This window comes from Schistocerca serialis, chromosome 1, assembly GCF_023864345.2.
Source record: "Schistocerca serialis cubense isolate TAMUIC-IGC-003099 chromosome 1, iqSchSeri2.2, whole genome shotgun sequence".
NCBI lineage: Eukaryota > Metazoa > Arthropoda > Insecta > Orthoptera > Acrididae > Schistocerca > Schistocerca serialis.
This window is the reverse complement of record NC_064638.1, coordinates 252,268,252-252,291,774: the sequence shown is the minus strand read 5'-3', so window position 1 is coordinate 252,291,774 and position 23,523 is coordinate 252,268,252. Positions and strand designations below refer to the sequence as shown.

The 23,523-nt window shown below is 39.2% G+C and overlaps 1 protein-coding gene across 2 annotated transcripts in view; it reads left to right on the top strand.

Annotated features, from left to right (window-relative positions):
- Positions 1–23,523, top strand: part of LOC126467166 (zinc finger protein 236-like) — a 234,085-nt gene that overhangs the window by 26,718 nt on the left and 183,844 nt on the right. For both annotated transcript variants that reach the window (XM_050096441.1, XM_050096442.1), the window contains exons 6-7: positions 2,180–2,344; positions 8,629–8,763. In XM_050096441.1, the coding sequence (XP_049952398.1) occupies positions 2,180–2,344; positions 8,629–8,763 (300 nt within the window). The remainder of the gene's footprint in view (positions 1–2,179; positions 2,345–8,628; positions 8,764–23,523) is intronic.

Here is a 23,523-nt window from a genome sequence, read left to right as displayed (position 1 = left end):
AGACGATAGAAAATGTCCAAGTTGTTACTGTGTATCAGGTGTAATTAGGAATTGAAAAGTACCTACCAAAGCAAAGCTCATGATATACACATCATATTATCTACCACTTTTAACCTATGGTTCAGAATATTGAACCTGGGGGGGGGGGGGGGGGGAGAGAGAGAGAGAGAGAGAGAGAGAGAGAGAAGAAGATCTGAGTAGAATGTGACTAAGAGATGTGCATTCTACAAGGAGTCTCAAGAAGATGAGAATGGACAGGATAAGAAATGAAACAATGCAAAACACACTTCAGATCAATCTCCTAAAATAAACTGGAGAGAAAGAAGTGGAAATGATTTGGCCACACTAAAGGAATGGGGAAAAGAAAGACTACCAAAAAGAGCTCTGGAATGGACAATATCTGGAAGAAGACCAACTGGAAGACCACAAACAAGATGTAGAGACCAGGTGAAAGATGATGATGAATCAACGAGGACTACAATGTGAGGAAATGCTGAATGATAGATTGTGGAATAAAAGAGAAGATCGGAAGAGGCTTTGTGGATGAACTACATAAGCAGAAATTTTTCAGGTACAACAACAATAACAAATAATAAAACTGATCAGAGAATGTTCTGGATTGGAATATGTAGTATGTACTGTAATACCATGGAAAAAGAAGTGGGCATAATATGCAGCAATGGGATGGGATGATATATGGATCCAGGAAAGTCTTTGGTAGATCTCAGAAAAAGGTGCCAATGAACTTCTGAAAGTGGATAAATAAGAAAAGTGCAGAAACTAACTGAAGACTACAATGCATGGAGAAGTCCAGAAAAGGCTTTTATTCAGCAGTGAATGTCAAATGGCTGGTGGTGAACTATTATTGCAGGTTGTTGTTCAATGGCAGTATGTTCAAAAACTAAAATGATGGAAGCAGTATTGCTGGTGCTGGATGCCACAGTTTCCTGCAACTCCTTTTTTATTTCAAGGCAAAAACATTGCAGTACTTTTTTTTCTTTTCTTTCTTTCTTTTTTTTTCTTTCTCCCATGAAACATGGACATAACTAAATGGAAGTATGACGTGTTTTTACATAAACTGATGCTTTGTGATAGCAATAATTGAAAAAGCCAATTTCTGAGTTACAAAAATATTATTTATTTAGAAGAATTTGTAAATAACACAGGAAGTGGAGTTATACTTGATGACTTGTGAGGCCTGAGTTTCTCCTGCCGTATACAATTTTCAAACAACTTACCGGAATTCAGCAAAGTAATATTTACAGTGATCGCCAGTATTTCGGCAGGAGTACACCCCACCATTACCTAGCTGAATTGTTATAAGTTGTTTGAAAACTTGATGTCTTGTTCACCATGCAAAATATTGCTATCAAGCAAGGCAGTTAGCAGTGATGTGACAGATCCAATTGGGCCAGCAGTTGTCTAGTGTAAGTATCCAAAGAAAGAGCAGCAGTGAGTGGGAGAAACTGTGCCAAATACTGTCATTAAAAGTACTGTTGCATGCAAAGTGCATTTGGAAAATTGTTGTTGTAATCCCAAAAGTCAGTAAGGTATTTTCTGTAAAAATAAATAAATTTTGTAGTGTATAAAGGGTTTAGTGTCCTGTTGGCACTGAGGTAGTTACAGACGGCACAAACTCAGATAGGGGAAGGATGGGGAAGAATATCAGCTGTTTCCTTTCTAAGAAACCATCCCAGGATTTGCACTAAGGGAAACCATGGAAAACCAAAATCTGGATTATTGGACAAGGATTTGAACTACTGTCCTCCCAAATGCAAATCTGTTGTTGTAATTGCAGCACTACCTTGCTTAGTTTCTCTCTCTTAATACACAGCTGAAAACATTTCTTCAGTAACTGTACCAACTCCCATGCTAACAAAAATCATAAGCTATGACACAAATCAGTCTGTCACCACAGCTATAATTCCAGAATAATAGAAAAATATTTAAGAGTTTGTGGGAGCAGCAGCTTAGGATGAAATCTGATTGGCACTTTCCCAATTCTAGGCTCAAACCAAAAATAGTAAATTACTACATAAATTTTTTTCAGTCAAGCAGAATAAGTTCTCCATTTTGGTTTATGTAACTCAACACAGTTCAGTTCTAACTATGAAATAACAAATAATAGCCTTAAAATTTCAGGAGGTTGGTTCATGTCTGAAAATTTATTATTTTGCAGTCAAACCTTATTCTTCACATGGCAACCCACAATGTTGATGATCCAAAATGCCCTGAATGTGGAAAATCATTTGCCCGTATTGCAAGTTTAAAGGCTCATGTGATGCTGCATGAGAAAGAAGAAAGTCTTTTCTGCACAGAATGTGGAGATGAATTTTCACTGCAGGTATGAAAGACTTATTTCCAGTAGACATACTACATGTTGTTTTCCCACCTTTTTTCCCACAGTTAATGTCAGCATTGCAAATGGAAAGGAAAAAAGAAATTACGGTTTATTGGAATGTTACTTACAGTACGTGGTATAATTCAGTAATCATAAAGGTACTCTGTCAATTTTATCATACCTTGAATATTGCCTTTGTTTCAGTCAAACACTTTTATTGCTTGTAAGTTAGCTTAAGATGACATTTTTAAACAGAATCGTACACTTGTGTTCCCAGCTATGTGCAAATGATCACGTGTCTGTGTTCTGTTAATTGTTTTGCATAAATTTATAACTTGTGGTTATCAGTTAATTTGTGGTTATCAGTTACAGGAAACATTTCTTTTGTCACACTGTAGCAAAGGAACAAATAAATACACCGTAATGTGAACAGTGAATCATCTGCTAAGTGTTTCTTGTGTGCAGTGTAAACTCTGGTTCTCCACACTGCCTCTGAGCTAAAAACAAACTATAGATGCAGGCATTCTTAGCAGTCCTACTCATTGTAATTAACTGTTCTTTTGTGTACTGAAAAAACTGCATTGCCACACAACATTTGGTGACCCCTTGTTTCCTAATCATGTGCTGAAACAATCACATCACATGCCAGAAAAATTTGTAATTCACCGGAACAATAAAATGCATCTGTGCAAGTTTTTGCATCAATCACACCATGTAGAGTCATTAGTGAGCAACTGTGTCATGTAATCAATGCCTGCCATGACATCACTGACTTACCAGCAGCAAATGTGATCTGTAGTCCAGTTTCAGTGAAACCCCCACACTTCTGGTCAGATAATACAGTTCTCTGATCCACCCAACTTGAGAGCCAATTTGTCTTGACCCACATCACTATTAATGTGGTGGCTGCATTTAATGAGCAGATGGTTACAGAAGTAAAAGATATTCTAGTTTCAGTAAAAAATGTCACTCTATCAGGCATGCACGTTATGTGCTTGTTTCGGTCAGAAAATGACTCAAAAAATTGCTCTATACTGAAGAACTCAGTGCTGCCCACCATCTCAGCTACTTTATCATCTTCATACACTGCCTGGCAACGCAATAAATGATATTCTGTGAAATATTTGGTTATCATTCCTGTCTGTGGATGCACAGAAAATACTCTGTTTGTATTGGTGATCCCAACACTCTTACTCGAGCTACTGGCTGAATAGTTGAGATGTATCCATTGATAGGTCTCACAACTGTCTTCGCCAGATAAAGACTTCTGTGGAAGCACTTCAAGCACAAGTAGATGAACTGTCTAAGCAAGTCTCAGCCCTACGTATACGGTGCTCCATACTTGCTCTTCCAGCAGATACAAGCATTCCTCACCATGGAGAATATCTGTTGGTGTCACAAAAAAAAATGGATCTGAAGCTCAGCAGTGTCGACCACCCTGTGACAAGGGAATCATCACCAGAAGTCGGTAGCCATGGTGACTGATATCAAACTGGATGGCTGTCAACTGATTATAACAGAGCACTCTATAAGCTGCAATTTCTCATTGACAGAGATGCTCATACCTTAGTGTACACTTCTCTTCCCGTTCCATAATGAAATACCGCTAGCAATCACCTGTACACCGCAAACAGATCTTCCACCAATAATTATGGCTACATCGACTTACATCTAAACTTCACTCTTCAAGAATCATAAAGGTTCAATGTTGCCACTTAGCTGTACCCAGTTATTGGAGCAGGCTTCATTTCTTTTTACTATCTCCTCCCAGATCATCAATATTTACACCTGCTTGATTCTACAACACGGTTGTACAGTCATGGGAGCCTCTGCTGTGACAATTGTCCTGGCATTAAAGTGACTGCAGGTGATTCACCATACAATGACCTGTTTCATCATTTCCCTGAAATTACCTACCCATCACCTACTCCAGCAGCGGTAAGACACTCAGTGGTACTTTACATTGTCAATATACCAGGACTGCCAGTTCATACATGGCCTCATCTGTCTACAGAACAACTGAAGACTGCAAAGCAAGATTGTCTTTTATGTTAGCACAATAGATCTGTTGCCCTTCAAATGGTAGCTGGGCTGCTCCACTTCACATAGTTCCTAAGCATAACAAGTGGTGCCCATGTGGTGACTATCTACATCTACATACATACTCCGCAATCCACCATACGGTGCATGGCGGAGGGTACCTCGTACCACAACTAGCATCTTCTCTCCCTGTTCCACTCCCAAACAGAACGAGGGAAAAATGACTGCCTTTATGCCTCTGTATGAGCCCTAATCTCTCTTATCTTACCTTTGTGGTCTTTCCATGAAATATAAGTTGGCGGCAGTAAAATTCATCAGCTAAACACCAGAACAGTACGTGATTTTGTGCCAAATCTCATTGACTTTGCTACGGTAAGACTGTTTTCTCCACGATCAACCTCATCCAATGTTTTTTCTCATATAACAATTTCACCAGAAGATATACCCAAAACTGCCGTTCGCACTCCTTTCAGGCTTCATACAAATTTTTGTGAATGGCATTCGGATTGAGCAGTGCAGATGAAACTTTCCAGTGCTTCTTGGATGAATTAACTAAAGATTTGGAGTTTTGTTATGTTTATGTTGGAGACATGCTTTTAATGTCATCTAGTGAGACAGAGCATCTAGCACATCTATGGCAACTATTCACTAGAATACAAGAAAATGGTTTAGTAATTAACATGCAGAAATGTGTCTTCGAAGCAATGGAATTAAAATTCTTAGGGTACCTTGTCAATGCACGAGGAATTCTGGCACCTCAAGATAGACTGGAAACTAATACTCAGTTTCCCCATTGCACTACAGTTTGAGAATTATGTCATTTCTTGGACTTGACAAACTTCTGTCAACATTTTGTACACAATCAAGCATCATAGGGCAGCATCTCAATTACAGTATATAAATCATCAACTGCAAATGGAGCCTTATTACGACAACTGGCAACCTCTAGCTTTCTTCAGCAAGAAATTATCACCTTCACAAGCAAATTGGTCAATGTGTGACCTCAGATTTTACAGAAAAAAGGTGTTTGAAGTCTATTATTAGGTTTCCGTACCTGACTCGATAAAAATGGAGCCTGTATAGGATCACTTTGTTGTCAATATATCTGTCTGTTTGACTATTCAAGACCCTTTTTCTCAGAAAATGGTTGCTGTTCAATTTTAAATTTTTCTACGGTCCCCTGGTGATGTAAAAAAAGTCAACTTTTAAGTCAGTGCAATCAAAAGACACAGCCAGTGATGTCATATGTTTTGGTACTTGCGAACTAAATTGTTAAAATCTATAGGATACTTCTTTGATATAGAAGCATGAAGTATGTCAAGAAGGGAGGTTTCAGTGTACAAGTAGAAGAGAAATATCAGAAAATAATATATTTTTTCTTTAGTTATCTGACTTTAAAATTGTAATTAAAACATGCTTGTAAGTCTTGGAGCCCATGGGACCGATATCTTGCCATATCAATGTCAATAACAGGGAACATCATGTAGACCCTCAATTCCTGCTGGAATAAACTGTCAAGTACATAGGTTTGTATGGAAGCCTCGGTGCGCAAGTCCTACTCGCACCTGCCAAGTTTTATTTATTAAAGTAATGTTTTAGTTAGTATTATCCTTTTAAACATTAAAGACAGATGTGAATCTTCAAGCTTTCCCAGCAGATATATCGTAAATAGTCTTCACGGGTTTGTCACCGTATGACGTTATGCAGATTCCACAATAACTCCTCACAGCAATTGTCCAACATCTTCAAGTGGTGTGTGTTTTGTCTACATCTGACAAGACTTAGTCTAATAGCTGATAATTGAAAGAAGTCTTCTGTCAATGTGTATGTCTGATACTCAACACTACATCTATGTGATGATTAGGACTATATCCAAGTTCTTATTATTGATATAGCTTGCTGCATTGACGTGAACAAAGATACTTCTGCTTCGTATGTGACTATTGTAATGGGTAATGTAGTAGTTAGTCTTCGCAGGTTTGCCGCCAGATGACGTTGTACAAATTCCACAATATTTCCTCGGAGCAATTGACCGACACCTTCAGGTGGTTGAACCTTGCTGGTGGCTCGGTTCAACTGACGGTATCAGCATACAGAACACATATATAGAACACATGCGTGAAGAATGAACAGGCATATACGATGATTTGAAGATTGATGGCGCCATACTCAAATTCCCTCTGCTGAAAATCGCAGAGCAGCCCTCCTGTGCGTGTGCTGTATGATATGTTTACTGACAATGTGACCAGACATTACTCACTAAAAAGCCATACTAGACCATTGTTATGATTGATCTGTTATTGAAAAAAATTTATTTTTTCATTGTGATTTAATAGCAGCCAGTGCAGGGTTCCAGACTGTGTTCAGTTGAAATCCTGCATCCCTGTTGATGAGAGTATCAGCTGTATTGATATGTATTGCTTCCTTAATGACACACTCCCAGAAAGATGATGTTGGGGATAAAAGTCCAGCTCTTCATAAATCACGCGATGTCCTGTATTCAGACAGTGTTCTGCAATTGCCAACTTTTCCACTTGACGTAGGCGTTTATGATGCTGGTGTTCATCGCAGCATTCTTGTACTGTGCAACATGTCTGGGCTATATATGCGACCCCACATTGACAAGGAATCTTATACACACCGTGATTCTTCAGGCCAAGATCATCCTTAACCAAACCCAACAGGTTCCTCCGTTTTGCAAATGCTCAAAAAACACACTTAATGTCATATCCTCCGAGGGCTCTTCAGATTCTTGATGACATGGCACGAATATTTTGGTGTCATGTTGTCAAGAACCTGAAGAGTCCTCGGAAGATATGACATTAAGTCTGTTTTTTGACCATCTGCAAAACTGGTGAACCTGTTGGGTTTGGTTAAGGATGATCATGACCTGAGGAAACATTGTGTGTGCAAGATTCCTTGCAAGTGTGGGGTGGCATGATAGGCCAGAAACATCGCACAGTACAAGAACATAGTGATGAACATCAGCGTTATACATGCCTACCCCCAACCGGTGAAGTCGGCAATTGCAGAACACTTTCTGAATACAGGACATCGCGTGATTTATGAAGAGATGGGAGTTTCATCCTCAGCATCATCTTTCTGGGATTGCGTCATTAAGGAGCAGTACATATCTGAACAGCTGATGATCTCATCAACAGCGATGCGTGATTTCAACTGAGCACAGCCTGGAATCCTGCATTGGTTGCTATTAAATCCCGATGAGACAATAAAGATTTTTGAATAACAGACGCATCAAACATTGGTCTAGTATGGTTTTTTAGTGAGTAACATTTGGTCGCACTGTTAGTAAACGTGGGACACGCGCAGGAGGGCTGCTCTGTGATTTTCAACAGAGGGTGTTCTAATATGCACCACCTATCTGCAAATTATTGCGCGCGTGTGATTTCCGTGCCTGCACATATTTCATGCACATGTTCTATATACAGGGGCCTCAGTGTTACAGTACCGTCAGTTATACCTAGCCACAAGGGAGGTTCAACCACCTGAAGATGTCGGTCAATTGCTCCGAGGAAATATTGTGGAATTTGCACAAAGTCGGCCGGCGGCAAAACTGTGATGACTATTTACTACATTAAAGGTAGTATATTACCCATTATAATAGTCACATATCAAGCAGAAGTATCTTTGTTGATCTTAACACAGCAAGCTATATCAATAATAAGAAATAGGCTATATTCCTAATCATCATATAGAGGTAGTGTTGACTATCAGACAGGCACGTTGAAAGACGACTTCCTCAAATTATCAGCTATCAGACTAAGTCTTTTGTCAGATGTAGACAAAACACACATGCATACCTCATTCACACACTTGCCCACTGTCATTCTTGGGTGTCTGGAGGTGACAGTGGCCATGTTGTGAGAGCTACACGTGTGTGAATTTGTGAATGCTTTGATCTTAGTAGCAGAAAACAATTTTATAGCTGCTTTGTCGACGTATTTTTAGAAAGAGATTTATGGCAGCCTTGCTAAAGGGATGCATTAGATGAGAGGTAGACATAACAAGAAATTATCTATAGAGAATTATAATTGCTTATTAGGAAGTCTAGCTTTCATAATTTATTCTGCTGAAAACAAAACTAAAAGAGTAACTTTAATGACAGTTTTGTATTCCTAGTCCACGGTAACAGCATTTATTTTAATTTATTCTGTTTTATATTTTTCCCTTAATATAAATTTGAGGAACTGGGATTTATATTATAACAAAGATATTTTGTATTACAGTCACAGTTAGATGCTCACAAAAAGGAGCATGCTGCCGAGTGGTTAAACACCTCGAAGTTGATCAGCTGTCGTCATTGTCATCGTCAGTTTACACGTGCCTCAGCTTTGAAGGAACACATGAGAGATCACTATAAGGTACAAGCAGCTTGTTTATCTTCAACTTTCTTCATATCAGCATTTAAATGCACGAGTATTACATTCACGCAATAATAACAAGGTACCAAATTACAACCTTAGTATTTGAAACATAAAATTGTTATTCTCCTCTGCTTGTTTTTGTATGTTACTTAAAATAAATTGTTCTTGACAGGATGACTGACACAAACATTTCCCATTAGCTCTTCTTGTAGAAATAGTAAACAACCAATCAGTTGCAAAATGGAAGGTTCATTTAACACATCTTTACCATGGTCTCAACATTTGTAAAATCATCAAGATGAGTTTCATTCTACAGTTGCTGTTCCAGCCATGTATAAAATTTCCATTTAGCTTTGTAAAGTATGCTAAACCACAATCAACAATATTAGGAAAGGGCAGATGGATACTCACGAAAAAGACACTTTGAGGTGCAGATAGGCACAACAGAGACCGTTGCACATTTAGCTAGCGGCCATTGCCTTCTGCAGAAAAGAAAATGCACATACATTCACACAAGCAAGCACACTTTAAGCACACATGAGCGCCATCTCCAGCAGCTCAGACTGAAATCAACACACTTACATAAACTTGTAGAGTGTTACCGAGTCACCCCCAAGTGACACAGTTAAAGTTGCTTACATGATCAAAATAAAGTGGATTGAATACATAGATGTTTCTCATGGCTGTGTTTTCAGCAGGTGCTTCCAAACATTGCAAAACAGCATAAATGCTAGAGTTTGCTGCTTGTGGTGTAGCCTGTGCATATGTCATTTTGGGAATTTAGTCCCGCAGGCTGAATTGAGGTAACATAGCTGGGATTAGTGGAATTGCAGGTGTATCGTGATTTGGTGACAAGATGAGGGAGAGGATGTGAAAAGTATTTTTGGGAAAAGCAAGATGCACCCAGTGTTGCGATATGAATATTATGAGCAAGTGATGTGGCAAGAGAACAGTATCAAGGAAAAATGGAAAAACTTGAAATGAGTGGGGTTCTGGGGTGTGGGGATGGGGGGGGGGGGGGGGGTTTGAGAGCAAGTGTAGCAAACGTTTACAGAATGCAGATATAACATTTTTGCAAGATCTGGAAATTAGTTAGCATTTAACTGATGATCAGCAGTAGTACCATAGCACCATCAAGAATAGTACAGAATATATAGAGTTATTGTTGATACGTAAATCCTCAGTTGAGTTAATGAGTTTGAGGGTAGGACCACATGTATGCAACTGAATATAAAGCCAGCACCAGCATTAGTTTTGTCAGACACTTTTCGCCTCACTTTATTAATCCATCATTAGTGTGGCCTGAAACACACTGGCATCCAAACTTGAAGCAACAAACTGATACTTCCTCACCCTGTGTCTAAATCACGATATAATCATACAAACTGTCAACAGATGTCATTAAAATCGTGTTCTGCATGGAAGATGGTATTCTGATCAACAGACAACCACACCAGCAATGACATCAGGGCACCTATCAAGTGGGGTAGTGTTTACAGGGTAGTCCCACATCTACAGTCACTGTGGACACAGTCACAGATGGTGCAGTATGGAACAGAGAAGCCCGTCCGGCTAGCCGTGAAGTCTAACACACTGCTTTCTGAGCAGGAAGGCGTGCCGGTCCCCGGCACGAATCTGCCCGATTGATTAAGTGTCGAGGTCTGGTGTGCCAGCCAGCCTGTGGATAGTTTTTAAGGCAGTTTTCCATCTGCCTTGGCAAATGCGGGCTGATTTTCCTTATTCCACCTCAGTTACACTATGTCAGCTATTGCTGTGTAAACACTGTCTCCACATATGTGTACACCATAATTACTCTACGATGCAAACACTGGGGTTACACTCGTGTGGAGTGAGACATTCCCGGGGGGAGGAGGGGGGTTCCACTGGGGGCCGAACCGCACAATAACCCTGGGTTCGGTGTGGGGCAGCGGTCAGGTGAGTGGGCTGCTGTAACCTATTGTGGGGTTGTGTACCACTGAGGGCTACAGCGGGGATGAAGCCTCTCCGTCATTTCTAGGTCCCCAGTTCAATACGTACATACATACTTACATGGCACAGAGAAGACACCTACAGATTCTTTGCTGTGGAGAGCCCTAGGAAGAATGGAAGCAGAAGAGTTGCAAACTGATGTGGTCTGATGGCTTAATGTGAATCATTCTGTTGTTTCTTGGATGAGGCAATGGTTTATAGAGACTACAACTGTGTCCCCAAGAGCAGGACACAGCCAACCACTTGTGAGATCAGAAAGAGTGGATCATTATTTGGCTGTAAAGGCATGACAGTACTGCACTGTAATTGGCATCTGATCTCACGACATCCCTTGCACCTGTTGTATCAAGGCAAATGGTGTACAGAGGGCTTCAGGAGTGTTGCCTTTATTGTGGGAGACCTGCTGTCTGTTTACTTCTGGTGTGTGTTCACATAATGAACGTCTAAAGTAGAGCCATCAACATGCCACCTGGACGGTCAAATGGTGGTCCAATGTTCTTTTCACAGACGAATCCCAATTTGGTCTGGGGAGTGATTCTCGATGGATTTGCATCTGCAGGGCATGTGGAACACTGTCTCGGGACCAAAATATCGTGGAAGGAGACCAATATTGGGGAGAATCCGGAACAGTATGAGCAGGGTTTAAGTTGACCACTTGAACATCTCTTCATGAAATTGTATGGGTGAATCAGCAAGATTTGATTGCTGTCAGGTACCGTGAGTAGATCTTGGGATCTCCTTCACAGTTGTAGTGAAGTGCTGGGCCCAGACTTCGCATTGACAGACGATTATGTATGACCTCATAGAGTATGGGTGGTTGATGTTATTTTGGAAATAGAAATATTGCATGTATGGCTTGGCCTGCTCGCTCTCCCGATTTGAGTCCCATAGGACATGTCTGGCATGCATTAAGGTTTCATCGCGTCAGCATCCACCAACCATTCTTCAAGACTTGTGAGTAGCTCTGCAAGAAAAATGGGCATTATCGCCTCAACATGAGATTGATGACATCATTCACAGCATGTCCCTTTGTTGTCAGGTGTGTATTGGTGGCAGAGGTGGTCACACCCCTTATTGAGCACAGTAACCAGTTGTCAGAATGTGTTTGGAAGTCTGGTAAGGCGGAAAAAAATGAACATTTTTGTCTACCGTTATGTATGTTGCAGTTGATTACTTTCTGTATTCTTTACATTGTTTCTACTTTACTGTCGCTTGTTTATACCAATATTGTGGCAAAAAAAACCAACCTTGCAAAATTTCCATTTGTTGCTTCAATTTTGGACTCCATTGCGCATACACATTTTCAATTGTATGCAGCACATTTAACTTACATATTGGAAAGAGACAGACTTTGAGGAGGATCCATAATGGTGTGGGCAGGGATTATGTTGACCACTCGAACACATCTTCATGAAATTGTACGGGTGAATCAGCATGATTTGACTGCTGTCAGGTACCGTGAGGAGATCTTGGGATCTCCTGTGCAGCAGAATAATTAAGTTCAGAGTGCTGCATACAAATGAAAATGTGTGTGTGTATTTCAGGATGCTGGTGATTCTATAATAGAATGTGGCAAAGACATCTGGCAAAATAAATCCTAAGTTCCTGCTGTGAGACATTTGGGTAAGAGAAAATAATGTTACTTAACTCCATATAGGTTTCTGTCTCATTACTGCACCTGGCACTTGAGTCAAACAGTGTATATTGCTTGTAAATAGAAAATTATGTAGTCACATATTAATAGAGGGTATTTTTTATGCAGCCAATTGCTTTCCTGGCAAAACTCTACCTTGTATCCCAGATCATATTAGCGTATGACCTTAGGCTTGTTATGTAGTCTTTTGTAACAACAATAAAAGGAAAATGATAGACTGCTACTCTCCTGTAAAGATGTTCAGTTTTAGAAAGGCACAATGAGAAGACTATTACACATTTAGCATCTGACCAGGGCCTTATTCAGAAAAGGGAAAACACACACACACACACACACACACACACACACACACACACACACACACACACACACACACCTCCAGCAGCTCAGACCTCTATACAATTTTTACTTGGAATTAAAGCAGTAATCTGGAGAGGACAGGGAAGGGGAAGGGATAGCAGGGTACCGGTTGGGGATTAGAAGAGCGCTCTCTGGCAGATTGAGCAGGATCTAGATACGAGACATGACAAGACTACCACCAGGTGCAGTGACAGAGTTTGTGGGGCAAGGAGTAGGGGAGGGCTGGGTGTGAGAGGAGGGGGGGGGGGGGAATGGAGAGCGGAAAAGGAGAAGAGCTGGGAAGGGAAAAGACGAGCAGCTGTGTTCGCGACGAGCAGCTGTGTTCGCAGACGGTGGCACAAAATGATGGTGAGGGGAGAGGGGCCAGAAACTGTTGGATGGAGGGTATGGGGACGGTAGGTTACCATAGGTTGATAATTTCAGGAGCAGAGGATGTGTTGTGAGGATAACTCCCATCTGTGCAGTTCAGGAAAGCTGGTGGTGGAGGGAAGGATACAGATGGTCCGGATTCAGTGGCTACTTCTGTTACCTTTTTTTTAATCAGGGTGCATACACGTCGGGAAATCCGGGAAAAACCTGGGGATTTTCTAGAAATCTGGAAATTTTTCATTGTTTCAGTTTTCAGTTAAATTTTTGTAATTTTGACTAGTAAGAGCTGATGCTTGATACTCTAACAAAGAATTTTACTTTAGCCTGCTAATGCAGAATAATATTGCAGCAATAAAACGTAAACCAGAGAATAACACCGAAATAAAACCTTAGTCACAAAAGAATATGCGCCTTTTATGACAACAAAACACAGTGCGCATACAAATGTTGCTGACAGCAAAATGTGTCAAAGACTTTAGGACAAAGACTATGCAATACTTTGTAACACCAAACTGCTTTCTATGACTGTGGCATCACAACTGTTCATATTTCTGATAGGTCACAAGAAAATATTGTGAATGGTGGTTTCAGAAGCATTACTTTCAAAGTAAATTTCCTTTTACTCAGGATCAGTTGTGTTATGTCTGAGAATGTACAATGAAGTTCTTAAATCATGGAGTATTTGAATTAAATTTAAAACTTCACACTTTGAGGACAAGCCACTTCGAAAAATTTCAGGCTCACAACAACCACCATTTATGCCATTATTTAAAATTTGTGTTTAGTATATCTGAAAAAGGTAACACATGCTTTAAAAAGACCAAGCTTCAAGGTTAGTTTTTCGTATTTATTTTAGTCCTTTCATAGATTACAAATTATGCAACAGTGATGGCAAAGAGTTTAGTTACCCTTAATAAAAAGTGCAGGGAGAGCTCGTGAACAATTTCACATGTAATATCTGCTTTTCCCGTGGAAAAGTTAAAGTGCTCGACAGAATGTTTATTCAGCTAGGTAACCCATAAAATGTTCAGTGCACAGCAGTAAAGCTTACAATCGTGCTTGTCAGAAACATTCAGCTGCTGCAATTTAAGTTGTGCTCTTAGGATTCTGCCTAACCACACTGTCAGGGGGGGGGGATTGACAATCATTATAATATGTGAAAGCTTAGCTTTTCTTTCAGTTATACTGTATGTATATTAACTTAAACCATTAATTTTTCCTATTAATGTGTTTGTGCTACTGAACTGTGATGTCACTATTGGCTGACTGCATCAAATGTCCCATACTCTGAATATCTTTCGACATTGACTGGCGAGATCTCATTAAGTGAACTATGACTAGCTGACAAAGCACATCAGAGTCTCTGTTTCAGTGTTTTAGAAACACTCGAATTTGTATTTATTCCTTCAGAATATTGACAATCTGCAGTGTACATGTTGCCACGCATTGAAGATCTTTCCAAAGCATGTTACTTTTTGCTGTCTGTGTATACATGCTGTTTATGTTTGTCTAATGTCTTCATTTTTCAATACACAGCATATTCTGTTCAATCAATCTTCCAAATCCATTGCTGTCTCTGATAGAATTACAATATCGTCACCAAACCACAAATATTTTGTTCCTTATTGTTGTCCTTCAACCCTTATAAATGTAGTCTGAGCTCTGTACAGCTTGTAGATAGCTATCCACTTCTGCATTTTGTACCTGCTACCTTCAGAGTTTCAAATATTATATTGCAGTTAGCATAGTCAGTTGCTGTTTCTAAATCTACAGATGACGTGAACATAGATGATTCTGTTCAACAGCATTTCTGGGTGTTTTCACCTTATGGCACGTTGCAGTTTCTGCAAAGTGCCTTCATCATGCTGTGCATTGATTGCAGTTCCACACTTGAGGAATTCACAAGTGGAGGGCCCATTGCACAAGAACACCTGCCCCTACACTGCTGATCGGATGGAGGCTGCACTTAAGCAATTTGATTGGGAAAGCATGTATGATCCTCCATACAGTCAGTCTTTCACTGTGTGATTTTCACATGTTTGGTGACCAGAAGAAAGACATGTGCAGACATCAATTTCAGTGGCATGAGGAAGTGCAAGATTGGGTGGAGCTATGGATCCGTCAGTCGCAGACTGATTCTACAAAACCGGAATTTATCGTCTCATCTCCCCATGGACAAATGTCTTAACATATGTGATTACTTTTGAACAGCACAATTCTATGGTCCAATTGTGTGTGTGTGTGTGTGTGTGTGTGTGAGAGAGAGAGAGAGAGAGAGAGAGAGAGAGAGAGAGAGAGAGAGAGATTACTTTTGAACAGCACAATTCTATGGTCCAGTTTTGTGTGTGTGTGTGTGGGGGGGGGGGGGGGGGGGGTGGATAGACTCTGCTCCCTATTTATTGAGGCAGCGCAACTCACAATGTGCGCATACCCAGACCATATTCATCCAGTATGTGAGAATTAAATCACTTAGTGACTTGCGACAAATTTTACACACAATTCCAAACTTTTACAGAAATGTTTCTTGCCGACACACTGTACAAAATGATGAAATGAATAAAGTTTATGATTTACTATATTTTCACTGTTCACACAGTAAAACAGTCACATCAGCATGGTGTTTAAATTTATTGCTTCATTATTAGTTAGTATACTCACAACACATTTTACAGACAGTACCAACATGTACCACTGTACCATTGAATGAACGTACAAAATTTTGTCACGGTACAATACGTAGTTCAGGGATACGACACCATAAAAATTGAAATGTGTAAAAAACTAGCTCAAACTTAAAACAGACAATACTCGATAATGAGAGCAATTAGTGACTTCAGACAAACTTTAAATCTAATTTCGTACCCTTGTATTCTTTTTCTCACTTACACGCTTAGAAGATTTATACATGGGAATTCGATGCCTACATTCAGGATTTGTTGGCATAATTATAACAACCTTATAAATTGCCAGTCATGGATGGCGAAAGGTGTGGATGAAGAACTAGAAGTAAAGATTTCAAGAATGGTTTCAGACTGATCGAGAACAGGAGAACACAGTGAATGACAGAAACTAAAGCTGAACGAAAAGCAGTGGAGCTAGAAACAGTGACACACTGGAAAAAAATACGGACAGAAAAAGACCGAGGCAGAAATGAAACCAACCTGAAGAGATTGGTGAATGACCATTACTTAGAAGTTATTCCTCGTCTCTTCCATTCAGTTTAGTGAACTGTTCCTTTGCACTTGTTCCTTCATAAATGACCCATCTCTAATTCCATCAGAATTATCAAGATCCCGGGAAGAGATAGCCATGACAAAACTATTACTTTTCTGAAGGAGGGCATGGCTGGATGCTAAATGTGTAATAGCCTTCCTGTTGTGTGTTTCTGCATTCAGTATGTCATCTTTATGGTGAGTAGCAGTCTTATCATTTTCCTTATATTGTTGTTACAAAAGACTATATAATAAGGTGTAAGGTGAGATGCTAACATGATCTGGAATGTAGGGTAGAGTTTGGCCAGAAAAACAATTGTCTACATAAAAGGTGGTGATGATGAAGTCCCATATTCCGAGGAACTTCGGGAACGATGCGGGAGAGCCGCATCGCCAACTAGGCAAGGTCCTAGCGGAGGTGGTTTGCCGTTGCCTTCCTCCGACTGTAATGGGGATGGGGATGATGATGATGATGATGATGATGATGAAGACAATACAACAGCTCCCAGTCATCTCGAGGCAGGGAAAATCCCTGACCCCGCCAGGAATCTAACCCAGGACCCCGTGCACGGTAAGCGAGAACGCTACCGCAAGACCACGAGCTGCATAAAAGGTACTCTCTCTTAATTCATATTTTGCTACCTACAAGCAATATACATTGATGGGCCCAACAGCCAGGTGTGGTATTGAGACATAGACCTATCTGGGGATAGGTTACAGTATTTCCTCATACCCAAATGCGTAACAGTAGGAACATAGGCTTTATTTTACCAAATGTGTTTTGCCACAATTTATTAAGGAATCACCAGCAGCCTGAAATACTTACTCAGTGAAACCCTGCTTTTACACTTTTCAAGGGTCTCAAAAAAAAATAAAAAATAGTGTAAAATGTGGGAAAACGTAAACTGTGGGAAATAACATTTTACGCTGTAAAAGTTACATACAGGATACCCCCTGGCACTTTATGTATGATATATGTATATAACAGGCATCAAAGGACTTGTCAGGGACTTGATCATTATCTAATGAAGGTTATTTATGTAATAAAAACCACTGCTTTAACTGAAACTGATAACTGTCTGGTGTCTGGGAAGTAGGAACATTTGACTGAACATCGTAAGTCATAATCGATGTGTTTAAAAGCCTGCAGCTGTCTTTCATTATTTAAATAATGAAATTCTGTGTTAGTTACGTATTTTTTCATGCTTAGCATGAAGCGTTTCGAGAATTTTTTCTCGTTGTCAAGTGTAAATATGTATTTTGTGTGGTTGGTTGGTTGGTTTGGGGGAAGAGACCAAAGAGCGAGGTCGTTGGTCTCATCGGGTTATGGAAGGACGGAGAAGGAAGTCGGCCGTGCCCTTTCAAAGGAACCATCCCGGCATTTGCCTGGAGTGATTTCGGGAAATCACGGAAAACCTGAATCAGGATGGCCGGATGCGGGATTGAACCGTCGTCCTCCCGAATGCGAGTCCAGTGTGCTAGCCACTGCGCCACCTCGCTCGGTTTTTGTGTGGTATTTGAATGTGTGTTATTCAGCAACTCTTCCACTTTAGTCATCTTTTTGAGGTTATCAGGTACCGCGCCTTTTCAGTTATGTATAAAATCACACACACAGCGCAAAAATCACTCAAGTTGTTTGTGTAACATAACAAAAAATACATACGTAAATACTGCACTCAACAACCAAATAAATTCTCAAAACACGCTTTGCCCAGCATGAATAAAATACATAACTGGCGCTATGTTTAAACTAAAAATATTTGAGCAACACAAAGTGAATGACGGTGTCAACTAGAGCTCCAAGCGGCCATACGCCAAAACACGCTAACTATGGCTCGACGAAAATGTCACAATGATCGCAACAATCACAAAATTGCATTTGCGCAGTAGAGACAGTTGGGAAATGGTTGTGATTGGTCATGATATCTTCATTAGAATGAACCTATATAGTTACTCCCATCAGCCACCATGCCAAGCAGAGCTTGACAGCAGCGGGAGACACGGCACAAAAAACTTAACCACATAATATTTGTAAACACTACTGGACAGTCAACATCATGCCAGTGTCATTTTTTCTCCACAAACATTTTTTCCTAATGCGTTAATTGCGGGAAAATTTATAAATATGTTGATGCAAAATCAGGTGCAAATTAACATTGTGGGCATAGGAAATTTGACGGGACTGATAAAAAATGTCGTAAACAGCATGAAAATGTCAATTCCAGGAACGTAAAAGTGGGGTTATACTGCATTGTTGTTACAAAAGACTATATAATAAGGCATAAGGTCAGATGCTAACATGATCTGGAATGTAGCGTAGAGTTTGGCCAGAAAAACAATTGGTTGCCTAAAAGATACTCTCCCTTAATTCATTATTTGCTACCTACAAGCAATATACATTGGTTGTCCCAACTGCCAGATGCGTTATTGAAACAAAGACCTACCTGGAGATCGTCCGCAGCTCGTGGTCGTGCAGTAGCGTTCTCGCTTCCCGCGCCCGGGTTCGATTCCCGGCGGGGTTAGGGATTTTCTCTGCCTCCTGATGACTGGGTGTTGCGTGACGTCCTTAGGTTAGTTAGGTTTAAGTAGTTCTAAGTTCTAGGGGACTGATGACCATAGATGTTAAGTCCCATAGTGCTCAGAGCCATTTTTTGAACCTACCTGGAGATAGGTTATATTATTTCCTCATATCCAAATGCCTCACAGTAGGAACATAATCATTATTTTGCCAAATGTGTTGTGCCACAGTTTTTAAGGAATCACCAGCAGCCTGAAATACATACAAATTTTCATTTGTATGTAGCATTCTGAACTTAGAATATTCTACTATTCAACATGTAAGTTAAAAGTGCCGCATATAATGGGAAAATATATATGTATAGCAGGCCGCCGATGACACATTAGTAAAGTGAGGCAAAATGTGTCTGACAAAACAAATATTGGCTTTATTCAGTTGCATACAAATGGTCCTAACCTTAGACTCATTAATACAATATTTAACAGCAACTGAGAATTCATGTATCAACAACAATAACGATATGTATTCTGTACTGTTCCTTATGGCACTGCTCCAGACAGTCAGCTAAATACAAACTGATTTCCAGACCTTGCAAAAAGTGGTATTTTTATTAAATTTATTTGGTATAATTACAACTTCATTAATGTTTGCTGCGCTTGCACTTGCTACACCACCTTCTCCCATAAATTTCTCCTTACCCCATTTTCCTTGTTACTGTTCTCATATCAGACGCAGTGTGGTTGTGGATCTGTCAACGATCAACCACATTCTACAAAAAAGAAATTGACTGACTGTCTCGTCTCCCAGTGGGATAAATGTCTTAAAACATGTGGTGATTACTTTCAAATGTAACTCTTCCATGGCCCCATTGTGATAGGTGTTCAGTTTTCATTTGACTGCCCCTCATATATACAAAATTTCTAAGTCTAATACTTGTCTTACTGTGAGACTCTTAATTGTACATTGTGACAGCATTTAAAACTTTTAAATGCAGTCAATAATTAAGTGAAATATTGAAAATCAAATTTTTGTTGTCCCCGATACAGCCAAGATATTAAAATTAATGCAAGTTCTCATTTCAATGGAAGATTTTGCCCCCCCCTGCCCCAACCCCTCCACATAACTGGAAAAAAAAAGAAGGAAAGAAAGAAAAGAGGGCTGGGCTGATGTGTGTTTATATTTCCACTTTTGCATTTTCAAATTATGTTCATCAAAGGTAACATTTAAGAGAGAGAGAGAGAGAGAGAGAGAGAGAGAGAGTGTGTGTGTGTGTGTGTGTGTGTGTGTGTGTGTGTGTGTGTGTGTGTTTAAGTTGTTAAAAAATAAACGTTTAAAGTGAAATTAAATGAATTTGTGTAAAGAATTCTCTGTACCACTTTTACTTCTAAGGTTTTGGGGCACAGCTAGTAACCTTGCTTAGGGATCAAAGGGCAGCTGGACTACCTGGAGTCCATTCTAATCTGTTTTGTATGCTCAGATCACAATCTTTTAAAATGCTGCCCTTAATTTGTGAGAGGAGAGAAGCATTTTAATTACCACTGTTGCTGAATCTGAATAAAATGTACAGTTTTTAGTTCTATCAATAACTGGACAATGGTAATCGTGAATGCTCAGTCATACCATCGGGACAATTTAATAGTTTGGGCCTCCACCATTCACAACTACGAAGAGGAGTGAAATCTAGAAAATTTCAAGTACAGTTAATAAAAGTTCACGTAATAACTTAGCTGCTGCTTATGATGAGATACTCAACTTTGATATGCTTGGGTGTTGTTGCTTCAGAAAGTCCCGAATTTGTCGTTGCTGATGTACTAATTTTTTAATAAACAGTGTATATCACTTTCGTTGTTTTGTATTATAACTGAATAGTATATACATTGATGATAGATACATGTTGTCGGCTGACAGCCTTCGAAAGAGTCTCTCACAAACAGCTTCCAAAAGGCAATTATGCAGACTCACTGACTCTCGCAACTGTCCCTTACTTCAACTACTACATCCTTACTGACTCTGACTGACTGCCTGTGTGGCTCTTGCACTACATCCTTTTGTATGAAACAAAACAATTGAATACATTGTTAAATGTAAGATTTACAAAACAACAATTAAGTCATTCGATGATGTTTGTTACTTACATCAAAAAATGGGCCACATATTGGCCTGCATGTTCCGATATGCATTTTGGAAGAGTTTACTTAATTTCATATACAATTTCAATGAGTTTTACAGTACAACAATTTAAATTAAATTTTAGTTAATTGTGAACAAATTATTTTGACTAAGATATTGTTATTGGTCTCTAGGGTATCTCTCAAGTAGACATATCATTTTAAGTAATCATTATGAATAAATACCATAGTTTTTCAGAAACAGTGAAGAAGTAAGTTTCCAATAATTTGTGGTGTAACGTGACTGCACAGTTCATATCACAAAATTTCAAAGTTGAATTATTAATGAATGGCTTACTCCCCTTATTTGCAAATATAAATCGGATAACAGGTTAATGTGAAATTTAGTCTGAATGGTAAATTCCTTTATACAAATTTTAATGGGCATTTTACTACTGGAACTGGGTATCGACATAACAGTATAAAGTCCAAAAAATAAAAATTCGAACTAAAATGACCTTTTCAGAGAATGTTGCCATGAAGAAGGAATTTAAGATTGGAAAGGGAAGGTATATTTCAATTTTACGATAGCTTAATTTGTTTCTAAAACTCAGCTGAGAGATTCACAAATTTTTTATTACATAATGCGATAAGTTTGAATTTCGAAAGTTTGTGAGCCCGGTTCAAACAGTCATCAAACATTTGATACCAGTTTAGTTTGACACACATACAGTACTCTTGTAATGAGAGGACCTTATAGACTGGCCCTCTTCTATATTCTTTCTATGTACAGGTTTTGAAGGTGAGTGCCTGGACATCAGTTTCCTAAAGCAGTATGATGCAGTTCTCTATAAACTTAATAAATTTTTCTTGAATATTGGCAATTTATGAGCTCTCTTGCATACAATACAGTTCCAGGTTACCAATGTAGTCGTCGGTACCTATATGTGTAGCGCCAACATTTTGTAACCATAAAGTCACTGGTTTGAGTCTCGCTGTTAGCAACTTTTTTCAATCTTATATTTCAATTCCATATGTATTAACAAATCAAAGTCTTAATTAATGAATACTGAATTACTTTTTTGTACTAAATATTGTCTCTATATTTTTAATTGCTGGTCATATGGAAATAAATTAAAATTTGATACCGACATAACAGTATTATGTAACTAAGTGAAGATAAGTTTGCCTTCTCCAGAGGGAATCTCGTCTCTACTTCAGCATCCTTGTTTTGATTTAAGTCTTTCAGTACTCTGTCAAATTCTTCACAAAGTACCATATCTCCCATTTCATCTTCACCTATGTCCTATTCCATTTCCAAAATATTGTCCTCAAGTACATCGCCCTTGTATAAACCCTCTGTATACTCCTTCCACCTTTCTGCTTTCCCTTCTTTGCTTAAAACTGGTTTTCCATCTGAGCTCTTGATATTCATACAAGTGGTTCTTTTTTCTCCAAAGGTGTTTTTAATTTTCCTGTAGCCAGTATCTATCTTACACCTATTGATATATGCCTCTACATCCTTACATTTGCCCTGTAGCCATCCCTGCTTGGCATTTTGTACTCCCTGTCGATGTAATTTTTGAGATGTTTGTATTCCTTTTTGCCTGCTTCATTTACTGCATTTTTATATTTTCTCCTTTCATCAATTAAATTCAGTATCTCTTCTGTTACCCAAGGATTTCTACTAGCACTCATCTGTTTACCTACTTGATCCTCTGCTGCCTTCCCTATGTCATCTCTCAAATCTACCCATTCTCCTTCTACTGTTTTTCTTTCCCCTGTTCATGTCAATCATTCCCTAATGCTCTCTCTGAAACTCTCTACAGCCTCTGGTTCTTTCAGTTTATCCAGGTTCCATCTTCTTAAATTCCCACCTTTATGCACTGTCTTCAGTTTTAATCTACAGTTCATAACCAATAGATTGTGGTCAGAATCCACATCCGCCCTTGGAAATTTCTTAAAATTTAAAACCTGGTTCCTAAATCTGTCTTACCATTTTATAATCTATCTGAAACCTTCCAGTGTCTCCAGACCTCTTCCACATATACAACCTTCTTTCAGGATTCTTAAACTAAGTTTTAGCTATGATTAAGTTATGCTCCATGCAAAATTCTATCAGGCGACTTCCTCTTTCATTCCTTACCCCCATTCCATATTCACCTAATACTTTTCCATCTCTTCTTTTTCCTACTATCGAATTCCAGTCCCCCATGAGTATTAAATTTGTTTCCCTTTACTATCTGAATAATTTCTTGTATCTCATCATACATTCTTTCACTCCCTTCATCTGCAAAGCTTTGTTGGCACATAAACTTGTGCAATTGTAGTGGTTGCCAATTTTGCTTATGATACTGTACTTACTAGGTCGTTGCTAGTAGCGTTCTCACTTTTGTATTCACTTATTTATAATTAAAACTACTCATGCACTCTTGTTGAATTTTGTATTTATAGCTCTGCGACTCTGACCACATTTCTGTTGAAATTAATTTCTGTGTTTCATTATCCAAAAGGAAATGGCAAAAAAGTGCACACATCCCCAAATAT